This window comes from Coptis chinensis, chromosome 9, assembly GCF_015680905.1.
Source record: "Coptis chinensis isolate HL-2020 chromosome 9, ASM1568090v1, whole genome shotgun sequence".
Taxonomy (NCBI): Eukaryota; Viridiplantae; Streptophyta; class Magnoliopsida; order Ranunculales; family Ranunculaceae; genus Coptis; species Coptis chinensis.
This window is the reverse complement of record NC_141464.1, coordinates 14,207,234-14,219,137: the sequence shown is the minus strand read 5'-3', so window position 1 is coordinate 14,219,137 and position 11,904 is coordinate 14,207,234. Positions and strand designations below refer to the sequence as shown.

The 11,904-nt window shown below is 37.1% G+C and overlaps 2 protein-coding genes across 2 annotated transcripts; both read right to left on the bottom strand.

Annotated features, from left to right (window-relative positions):
• Positions 1–1,175: 1,175 nt before the first annotated feature.
• LOC147474880 (protein MAINTENANCE OF MERISTEMS-like) lies at positions 1,176–2,388 on the bottom strand. Its single transcript, XM_086585211.1, has 2 exons — positions 2,061–2,388; positions 1,176–1,859 (listed from the first exon to the last, which is right to left on the bottom strand). Exons 1-2 carry the CDS (start codon positions 2,307–2,309, stop codon positions 1,176–1,178), a joined length of 933 nt encoding a protein of 310 aa, XP_086441337.1. The 5' UTR covers positions 2,310–2,388.
• Positions 2,389–4,770: 2,382 nt separating this feature from the next.
• On the bottom strand, positions 4,771–6,216 carry LOC147474879 (LOB domain-containing protein 41-like). The gene is made up of 2 exons (XM_086582106.1): positions 5,742–6,216; positions 4,771–5,633 (listed from the first exon to the last, which is right to left on the bottom strand). The coding sequence occupies exons 1-2, from the start codon at positions 5,929–5,931 to the stop codon at positions 4,996–4,998; spliced, it is 828 nt and encodes a 275-aa protein (XP_086438232.1). The 5' UTR covers positions 5,932–6,216; the 3' UTR covers positions 4,771–4,995.
• Between the last annotated feature and the right edge of the window lie 5,688 nt (positions 6,217–11,904).

Sequence of the window (11,904 nt, the reverse complement as noted above, 5' to 3'; positions counted from 1 at the left end):
TTCTTCTTGTAAGTACTCAAAACTGCGCGAGAGGACTCCATGAAGGACTCACGATGGCATAAGTGAGAGAGGCAGAAGTTAAGGAACTCGACCTTACTTCATCCTGTTTAACAAAACAAATGCAAGTTAGGGGTTATAGTGAATACTAATAATAACAAATCATAAATAAATTCAAATCATACTAACCTCGGCTAACCGCTTTCGAATCAGACCGACAAATCTGCTACCATCGCTGCGGCATCTATTTGGTGGAATAGGTATTCTCATATCTTGCCCCCGAAGTAATCATGCTCCAATGCCAAAGGTCATCATCATCAAATATCCGTGGAGTTCTTTGCGGCATCCGAATATCATGAAACACCGGGCCGTGGATCGCGGGCAACTCCACTCCCACGGGAAATGAATGTCGGCCTCAATGCTCCGAAGTAACCCCTTCAAAATTGGTGCCCCGGTATAACGCACCTAGCAAGAGACCTCGACCAACCCTCTTCCAATATAAGTCATAGTAAGCCTCGTGAAACCGAAAAGCGATCGTCCGCCACTCATTTGGGTTTGCTCTATAGTGTGAAAGAACGGCCAGGAAGAATATCGAGGTCATCATATCGTAGGTGGTGGGTAAGGTATAACAATCTCTCCGGATACTTGCCGCCAACATCGTCCCCAAGGTACCATCGTTGATCGACCCTATAAGTATCATCCGGCCGAGAAAGAAACCTTGCTCTATGACACATATATGATAGTCTACTTACGATTTTCGGTGTTCTGGAACATCCGGAATATCCGCGATAAAGGGGTCCGAAGATGAAGGACTCGGCCCGGGGTTGCCACTCAATTCGACTAGCTCCTAAAAGCTCAATCTGGCGACGAGTGTTATGAATATTATCGCGATAGGTCCCCATACCCCTACGCAACGATGAAGCCCCCATGCTTGAATACGTGGAATCAGGTCATGAGTCTCATCCTCTTCCAACCTCTTCAACACGGGGATGCATCACACGAAAATGCTCGTACCACCAATCATCATCATCAATAGATAAAATACAATATCAATATATATATAAACATGTCAACATTAATAATTAGATAAATAAATGAAATGAAACAATAACTTAATAAATAAGACTTACGGTATAATCCAAACAAAGCCGCACAAATTGCCTTTAGCGGGCTTCGTCTCAACTACAAAGGTCTAGCCGGTAAAGGTATGCCAAGATGGATTGACCCCAGCCATAATCCCACATCCTCTCTACGTCTGAGACAGCGGCCATCCACCCGATGCGTAAATAACTATCAGCATATCCAAATAATACCGCACCAACAAAGTAGAAGAGGAAGGCACGTACATACTCGTGGATCGACTCCTCACCAATATGATAGTCTTTCGGCTTCTCCTTGAGTCTATTCAAATATCTCGAAGTAAACCAACTCATATTTATAGCTCCTCCCTTAAACTGCTCAGCCGATAATCTCAAAAACTCGTCTTGCTCATCATCTTCAACCAAATCAAAACCTTCAAAGAAACTCATCGCCGTAGTAAAAACCTCTAAAGTTTCATCAAAAGGAACGACATCTCCATAACCAATTGGGATACCCGTGAGCATTGTGAAATCAAGAGGGGTAATCCCAAGCTCACCCCATGGGAAATGGAATGTGTGGGTAGTTTGCCACCACCGCTCAACTATCCCAAACAACAACGCCTGATCATTTTGTCCTAAATTAGAATTCAAAAAACTCCCAAATGGTGTGGCGGATATAATATCGGTAACCGTGACAAAATTAGGATCCGTTTTTGATTTCATACAACGCCACCACGACACAACATTTGAAAGTGCACAACGCACTTTCCATAAGTGTACTTCCTACATTCAACAAACACGCAATACGATATAATTACAACTATTTTTTTTTAAAAATAATACGACAAATTCAAACTAAAATAAACTAATATAAACTAATACAAATTCAAACTAAAATAATACGACAAATTCAAACAACAACAAACTTGATATAAACTAACATAAATAATAATAATTAACATAAAAAAAAAATCAAAAACTTACTTGAGATTCCGCCACTCGATTTGCTACGTGTCGGACCGATGTTGACGCTAATGGTGGGTGGTCCTCGATTTCACAACGCGGTGGAAAATTAAACCCAAGTTCAATTTCGTCCTCCTCGCCCACATTACGCGTTCTCGACGACGATCCTTTTTGCCCCTTTTTTTTGGAAATTTTAACATTTCCAAACCATCGGGAATGTTCTTCATGTGGTGAGGTTGGTGGGGATGGGTTGGGGGATGGAGAAGTCATTATGAATGGAAATTTGTGTTAAAAGGTTGTTAATGGAGGCAACAAAATCGGAATTTTGGCTGGAAATGAAGTGAAAATGGAGCCTGTTCGTCTCGTTGATATTAGCCATCGGGCGGGATGTTACATCCCGCTCTCGTTATAAAATATCGGCCGGGATGTTACATTCCGCCTCATTATCAAAACCTCGGGCGGAATCCAACATCCCGTCCGAATAATTTTATCACCTCGCATTGCACAACTTCACCTTGTTTTTCACGGGTTGGTGAAAGGGGGTGAAAAGTGATGAGGTGGCGGTGATAGAGGGGGATAATTATCACTTGCATTGCAAATGCTCTTACAAACTCACCGATTGCTTGGGATCATCTACGACCAAACAACAAGTGGTCGATAAACGAGCCCACCTACGAGGTTTGGCTTGGTCTCTATTAGGGGTGGGCAATGGGCGGGTCGGGCTAGCCCGCCCTAAACATTTAAAGCCCTCGGATATTAGGGGGGATTGACCCGCCCTAAAGTCGACAGATAGGTCGGGTCGGGCCGGATCACAAGTCTAAATCTCAAGCCACGACCCGACCACAGCCCTCTTTAAGGGCTTTAGGGTCGGGCTTTAAGCCGGGCCTATATATTTTTTTTTTTACTACATCGGTTTTAAAACTCATTTATATTACAAAAATGTACAATAATCTACAAACTCAAAGTCCAACCAATCTAAGTAATAATCCCGTATAAGTCCAAAAATTTAAAATGCACATCCACAATCTAATGAATCAAGTACATCGAGAGTTGAATTTGTTCTTCCTTGTACTCAAACCTCACTAAAATTACATTTAACATTGAAATACATAGACAAATAATTATATTATCATTTTAAAGGAAGAAGTAATTGATATAAAGAAGAAACATAATAGTTTTGGTTAAGGGTCATGGAAGTTGTTAAACTATTTGTAATATCATAAATTATTTCTATAATAGATTCAAACAAATATAATATTACCTTTCTTCTAATTTAAAAGTGATTCAAGCTTTGTATATGGAAATGAAAATATTGGCTTTTGAACAAGTGATGGAGAAAGGTTTGAGATTATAAATGTCATTTTTCCGACAAAGGGTGTTTTTGGTTTCTATGTTACAAATGTCCGCTCAGATTTTTGCTTTTAATGGTGTGGAAGGAAACCTTTAGTTTTAGACTTGGCACGGATGTGAATAAAAATATAATTTATAAGAAATAAGTGAGAAAAGAAATTGAGAATAATAAGTTATGGACTTTGACTTGATGATCAAAGGAATAAAGTCTTATTTTTATTAAATTTGCTTTCATTGTTCTTCCCATTCTTTCTTAAGTTGACAAGAGTTTTGTTATATAAAACAAGTTATTGGAAAATCTTGGGTGTAAGTGATAAATTACAAAAAGGACAATGTTATTTTAATTGAAAATATTTAACAAAGAGTTGGACAATTATGGTATGTGTATTTATAGTGAAAGTATGAAACGGGTAGGTTAGGGCTTGGTTAGAACTTTGGTTAGGGTCGGGCCTATGTTTTAGAATCTTGTACTAGCCCTCTACCGCCATTAGAAGATTAGGGGTCGCCCGCCCCCTAAAACTCTGTGAGGGCTTTAGTTGTGAGGCTTTATAGGGCTTAGGGTCGGGTCGGTCAGGGCCGGGTTAGGGTCGTTAGGGCCAAATTCCCACCCCTAGTCTCTATTCATCTCTTCTTTCTTAGCTTGCTTGTATTGGAATATAAACTAAACGTAAACATATACTATGATTATGGCTCAATTTCGATCGAGCTGAGCTTGACCATCTCGATTCGCCTGGTATTCTCTGAAAAAACTACAGACTCTGCTAATAGCCTATTACTGAACATAATACATAATTTTGGGTTGTACTTTTTCAGCAAAACGATCCCACGAGATTTCTATATCTCATTATCATCGAAAAAAAGAGATTTCCATATCTCACAAGAAATGCTATAGATTTTTAGATAACATCAACTGCCAAACAACTTTCGATTTTTATTCAAAATTAAGAAAGTGCCTAAAGATGAAAACGAACTAATATGTTAAGATGATGGATCACTATCATCATCCTTTGACATAAATCACGTTTTTAAATCTGTGTATGGATGTCCAATTGCTAGAACATTAATTACGAATTAGTCGAACTAATCAACAACTTGGGACCCTTGATGTACTCATTTTAACTTTCTTCCCATTTTAAGCTGTGGGAGTGGGACCAATTTCAGGTGAAGCCCACATGGGCACATGAATATTACAAGTTACAAGTCCCTCCAAATTTCTGGGGGTGTTGCCAACTTGCGAAAACCCATGTGCCTCTTTCAATGCATGGCAGACACGTGTAATCAAGAAGTGTTGTTTGTGCTTCTATCTTACAAACTCACGAACTGTTGTGTTGGATCTATGTGAAACTGAGAAACAGAAGACAAATTGACAAAATACAAGTACTTAACAAAATGGCTTTTTGAGCTTTCATAAACTGTGTATGATCTTATCTATATATGCTGTAACCCCTTTATACACCCAAAAGATAACAACAAAACATACCCAAAAAGTCCAAAAAAGAGGCCCAACCAAACTAAACAACTTATTTGGTTTCCTACAAAGAGAAAAACAAATCTATCCTGAGCCGCCAAAACTGGTTTATCTCTAAATCGTACGGCTGTAATCACTTCAGACTGGATAATCTAACCCCATTTCCACCTTACACGTGGCTAACACAGATCCGTTGATTCCACTCCTTCCATTTTCTCGGCGTGCCGGTTCAGACCCAAGTGTCAGCTCAAGCTCCACATCACTATCATCGGAAAACTTATCAAACTTAGGAACTGGTTCCAGTTCAGCTCGGCTCACAAGTGAAGCTTCAACAGTTTCAACTGAAAACATGCTTTCATTTTCACCACCATTCAGCTCAGTTTGATGACTCACAGACGATTCATGACTCGGTGCACGATCCAATGGCCATATCTGAGCTGACTCATCAGACTCACTAACCCTTTTAGCTTTAGTATTGTTATTACCGGATCGCTTGAAACGGTTACGAGTTCTAACCCTGTGAAGCTCTTGTGAAGCGACAGAAGAGTTTTCATCTTTTGACACGTGTCTGATATCATAAGCTTTTAATGGTGGAGATGGACTACTCACATCAGCTACTGCATCAGAAGATATTTGCATGATTGGGGTGCCCTTAAGAACCGATTCTACCGCGGCTTGACAAAGTTGCCAACTTCCAGACCATAGTAAACCCACTGACCCGTAAATTGGATTCACAATTCGTCCACATGCTTCATATAGAAGTGATCTAAAGACAGCTGAAATTTATAAAAAAATAAAAAAAATTAACCATGAGCATTTCTTTTTACAAATTTTAATTTTTTGTTATATATAAATAATGCCCAAGATAAAAAATATATATATACCAGGACGGAGATGTTCAGGACCAGAATTTATAAGATTCATTAACCCTGCACGACCATAAAATTTAGCGAGGAAAACTGTAGCATTTGCTTGAGATTCAGCTGTTTTGATCCACTGTAAACATGGCCTAATACTACAGTTTTCACTACACCCTTTTCGAAGAACTCGGCAACCATTACAACTCATTCTCATTTTTGAAAGACTGGGATAAAGAAAAAAGGTGGAAGAAGAAGCAGGGAGGTTTTTAATGTTTTGTTTTGTTTTGTTTTGCGGTGTGGTATGGTGTGTTTGGTGGGTTGGAGAAATGAGTATATATATGAGAAGGAGAGAGAAAGAGAGAGGGACGTGGGTTTGAGGAGAGGGTGTGTATGTGTGGAGGCCGCAGCGGTTTCCCAAATAGCTGGTAGAGTGGTGGGAAAACCAGGGTTTTTCTTTTTAGGCAAAAATTGGGAGTGGATTTTATCTTGGAAATGCCCCTGCCTTCTGTCTTTCTCTTTGCAATTTTGAACTCGTTAGGTGCGTGAGTTTACTATTTTGCCACTAGCTTCTTTTTCATGCTTTGCAAAATTTAGTTCATGTGAGTGACAGATCTGTGTGGTTGCCTTATCCTCTTATCATTTGGAGAGTTTTGCCTTGAAACTGCGAGAATATGGTAGGTTGTGATGCTAAACTTAAAACTGATTCTATCATCTGCCCATTGCTTTTTCCAAATTTAGATCTATGTCATAAAAAATTAAAATCTCAGTTGATTTAGGACATGAAGAGATTATATATAGTGGTATTACTTTTAGGGCCCTTACTTTTATTTGCAACTTTTTAAAATAAAAATTAGTTGATGATCCTACCTATCTATAGTGAGCATGATAATCTCTAACCAAAGTGATTACAACTCATTTCATCATTTATACCTATCATCAACCAAAATTTTAAATGAAAATTGGTTTTGCCTACCACATGTTATGGTTGTTATGTTCATCATTGAAACCCCTTTTTTTTTGTTCATCATTGCAAGTAAACACGCCTAAACAAATTTTGTTAGACAAAATATACAAGAATATTATTTGGACTTTCTTGAACAGTTCTTACTCAGAAGCAAATTGAAATGAAGGGCTATCCTTGTAATTTGATTAAAATAAAGTGTAAACAGATAAGAGGACAATGTAGTAATTGACAAATAACTCCAAAGCACAATTTGGTGAGAAAAGCAAAAGAGTGTAGAACAAGACAAAATGCATGCAATAGGTTCCAAAACCACGAATGTTGGGAGAGTAGCGCGTGTCAATCACGTTCAGAGCTAAGAGTACGGGCGGATCGCCACATATTGTGGAAAATAGAAACCCACTACTTTATTACAACCCACTCCTGGTTTTATGGAATTAAACCCACATTTTTTTTCTCAATCCTATTCCTGGTTTTGGTATTTCTGGACTATGGGCGCCTGACAAAGTAGCCGGTGGTTTTGGTGTCTCTACTCTCTAGTTGTAATGCTTATCTAATGTTTATCCTTTTTAGGAGAGAGGTTTTAGGTCTACCTTTCTCTTTTTTTCTTGTTTTAGCGTTTAATTATTTTTTAATTGAAGTTGGTTTTTTATTTAGATTAAATAATAATTTCAACTCCAATGCAATGGATTGGGTCTGTTCGTTTTTTTGAATTGAATCGTTCCAGGTTTATGTGAGGGGGTAGCTACAGGGAATTTTGTTGACAATGACCATACAGCTTTTACGTTGAGTTTAGGTCCATTGACCTTCATATATCCAAACTCCACGCCAACATCTTTTTTTTCGATGATAAAGCCTACACCAAAATCAATATGTACATTTACATCCTCAGTTTTCGTATATTATTATTAGTAAATCTTGTTTCCAAGTTTGTATATTTGGAAATATCCAAGAGATGGTCTTGTAGTTGCGACATGGAATTGTGTATTATCTTCTTCATAAGGCATTAAGGCAATTGGTGTGTAAAAATGTCGCGGAATTAGTATTCCCCACTCTTGCTCGATTTGATAACTGACAAGGCATATAACTTATCTTACGGAGTAAGTCTATGCGTTTGAGCAAAAACATGCTACATGTACATTTTTGTTTCCAGCGGCTCTGAATTTTCTATGCAAATATAATGGTAAACAATCACCACTTGACGGAAACTTAGCATTGTGCAATTGATAATCGCACCACTATATTGGTGATTAAAAACTTCTTTTTTGCTAACTTGAATGGCCAAACGCAAATGCTTTTGGGTTCATTGACGCAGGGGAGGTACTAGCTAGTACCATCGATACTTAGATGTGATTATATGTTGTATAAACTATAAAGTCTTCCACTTCTTACGAGAATTCACAAGCAAACTAAGAATCTAGCTTGATCATTGGATTACCGGCATTCTAGATTCTTTTCTTCAGAGATGAGTGTGTAGTTTTTTTTTTCCTTCTTCCTTTTTTCCATTTGGAATTCTTTGACTTCATTTTTTTTATTCTTTTCCCCAAGAGAAGAGTTTTTCAAATTTAAATTGAAAAAAAAAAAAAAAAGTCTTTTATAGCCTGGTAAGTTGGTAGCTTTGCACATTTTTCTTGTGGAGTAGTCTGGATTTCATAAGGAGTAGCTTTTTTGTGAATATAACATTAATGTGTCTGCTATAACATATTCTTTTGCAAATTTCACTTACTAATTTACTATTTGTAGAACGTTTATTTAAATTTCACTCACTAATTTCTCTTATTTAAAACTGCATTGACAACATGTTTCTACAGGAAATACAACGTTGATTAAGGGGCACAGAGTAGTTAGATTAAGTATCCTTGGACTGAAATTAAACTGCTAATATTCTGAAAAAGAAATGATTTGACTATGTGCAATTCAACATTTCAATATAGGAGGTGCCTGGAAAATTGGGAAATACAACAAAAGGTAAGGGGCACAGAATTCATTTAGGTATAGCCGTATAAAAAGATCGTTATCTGGTTTTCAAAATTGAATCGTTCGAGAAGCTCGAGAGTCGTGGCGAAAGGTGGGGTCTGAGTGCCCGTAGACTTGTAGTTATTCCTTACAACTTGGAGGGGAGGTCCATAATTTATTTTAATTTCTTTTGTTGGGTGGTCTGTTTCTTTTCTCCACCAAATCCTTTTTAATAGTTTTTCGTACATTTTCTTCCCTTTCAGCTGTTTTTCCAATTTTATTGCGCCAGTGGTCTTGTATGAAGATTGAAGAGTGTTCATGTCATCATCTGCCTCAAGTAGCCAACTTGCAATAAATACCCTTAATTGATGGAACGAAAATCGCGTTGTACATTTTTGTTTTCCTTGAAAGACAAAATTATGTACCTCTTTTGGGTGGTGGGTTTAGTTCGAAAACACGTTTTGTTTGACACACTAAAAATCAACTTTGAACCAAACAGTGGATTACTCGTGATAAGTTTCACGACTTGTACTACTTACTATTTGTCAGGATCCCGTCTCTGGATTACTCCTATCCAGATTTGAACCCTAATATAATCTCCGATGCCAAATGTTAAGCAACTAATTAGTTTTTTTTAAACTCAAGTTGTCAAAGAATGTATATTCAATTATTTAACCAGGATCCTTATAAAATAGTAAATAGGATGTTTCCTTTTCCGATTTGATATGGTATTGTTTTCCCTTTTCCCTCTACTTTGAAATTGTAGAGAAATTAAAATAGGCAACCAACTTTATTTACCAAATACAATTGGGTGTTTATTAGGTATTTAAAATAGTTTTGCAGTATAAACAACAAATTCGTTTAACTCTTTTTAAGAGTTTGTCTTGAGCCCCCACAATTTCAGAGTTGGTCCTGAAACTCCACCATGAAAAACAATGAATTAGAAACTGATTTTTGGTGGTAATGGAGATATTCTCCTCACAATATAAATCATTTTTAGAGAAAATCAACACATTTGAAGTTATATATATATATGAGAGATCCGTTTACCATGGTTTATACCTCGCTCTTTTACAAGATGAGTTAAAAGCTAATATTTTTGTGGATATGATTTCCTAACTATGAATAGATTTTTTACAAAAATTCAGCTCATTTAGAAATCTCTAACCTAATTAAAAATTGTTGACAACTTAAATTTTTTTTTAACGACCCTGATTTTTCGATTTTGCAATCATCGTTTTACATTGTTAAACATCATCAAATGAGTTGAAATTTTGTAGAAGTGATTTTCAAGATTTGTTAGACATATCCACAAAAAATTAGGTTCTAGTTTATCTTGTGGGTGAAATTGTGGGCCATGGTATATTGATCCCTCCCCATATATGTGAGGGGAACGGAGCCGCCTTTGTTATGAAAGAAAGTGGCAGCTAGAGCTTAGTTGCTTTTAGCTTCTGATTCTTAGAGCATTTTTAATGTTGAGACCTGAAAAACACCAAATTCTTTTGACCAAACCAACACCAAACAACTTCAATGGAAACATCAAAGAGTGAGCACTAAATGTACGGTGTTTCTAAAGCCGCGCCAAATAAAACCCAACATAGCTGCTACTTTCGGAACACTGCGACATAAAAGCCCACAATAGAGGCTTGTTTTTGTTCAGAAATGAAAAGATGTTTTTGCCCACGCAGTGTTCGAAACACCGCAACGTACATTTGATACAATACCAAAGCAAATACCAAATTGGAGCCGATTTGGTGTTTTTTTAGTTTGGTACTCAAGAGGTCTCACCATTAAAGATGATTGTTACCAAAATTTCAAGAATTTAGTGTTTAGTATTCAAAAGGTCTCACCATTAAATATGCTCTAAGCCAACCAGCCAAGCAACCGGTTATTTGTTAAGGAAGAAGTAGAAGAGTGGTATCTTCGAAGCTTGGGAAGAGTCGGAGATTCCCCTACCCACCCCCATTAGGGTCGGGTCTCTATGACTCTATGGATCCCCGTCCCAATAATTATTTTTTACCCTGCCCTATGAGTATTTTTTACATCACCCACTCAGGATTTATAGAATGACATATCTCTTTTTTGGTAACTTTATAGAATGACATATCTATGGGTACACGAAATGATCAAACAGGTGGGATATCAAATTGTTGCCGTGCGTGTATGTCCAATATTCTAAGAAGTACAAATGCAACCACTTGCAATATGGAGATTACATGTTTTTTCTTTGTTTTTTCATATTTGTTTAGTAGAAATGGAGATTACTTTCAGTGTTGTTGTTTCTATCGTACGGTTGTACAATTCCAACATTTTGGTGCGCGTCTCTATCTACTTCTCTGTCCTTCCAATCTTCCTCATGGATAGGATTTTAGACCAAAACAATGGTTTCGTCTTTACCTGACTTTTATTATGCGTTCCAGCTATGGGCCCATAGTATTATGACTTGGAAACAGAGTGTACTTGTATTCCGATTGCCTGAATCTACATCAGAACTAATATCTGTCCCCCTAACATACATCCTCCTTGAATATTAACACCGCACATAAGTTTAGACAAATATAAGAAACTTCGTACACTTGACTCTAACATAGGACATTAAGATTCCACACATAAGTCTGGATAAATAAAAGAAAACTTCATACTCTTGACTCTTGTATCGTACTTATCCATTAATGTTTTGTCTTTTCTGCGGTCCTTTTCATATAAAAATCAATCTATATTGCCAATAAAAAAAATAAATAAATAAAAGCAATCTATATTCAAAGGCTCAAAGCCATATTAGATTTGACTGAATAAAATGGTCGCAATCTTATAAGCTTCAGAAAAAACACGGCTCTACAAATCTTATATGGAATGGATATTACCAATATTAGTTCTTGACACACAATTTAATCTATCAACAAAGCAAATTAGGTGCACATGTGATTGGGGGATAGGGCTACCAGTTGTTTGGTCTGGTTCTAGATCTAGATCGAAGGTGTAATCCACTAAATAGAATAAAGTTCGAAGCCATATATAGTTTGGACGAGGGGACTTTTGATCTGACAAAGTGACAAGTCATTTACCGGATATAGATCAACTAAATATGCTCTGAGCCTTTGAACCTGTGGTATCAATTTGGTCCCCATGTATAATGAACAGAAATGTGCTGAAACACCACGTCAAAAGTTCATAAAGACAACCCGACTGAAATTTTGTACATAACTTTTACAAAGGAAATAAAGTGTAATTGGGTACCTGCTGAAAAACAAAACCAAAATAAATCAAAGG

Coding starts and splice junctions, on each gene's coding strand:
- LOC147474880 (XM_086585211.1), bottom strand. CDS start 2,309: ATGACTTCTCCATCCCCCAACCCATCCCCACCAACCTCACCACATGAA. Junction 1,860..2,060: donor ATCGAGTGGCGGAATCTCAA/GTAAGTTTTTGA, acceptor TGTTGAATGTAG/GAAGTACACTTATGGAAAGT.
- LOC147474879 (XM_086582106.1), bottom strand. CDS start 5,931: ATGAGAATGAGTTGTAATGGTTGCCGAGTTCTTCGAAAAGGGTGTAGT. Junction 5,634..5,741: donor TCCTGAACATCTCCGTCCTG/GTATATATATAT, acceptor TATAAATTTCAG/CTGTCTTTAGATCACTTCTA.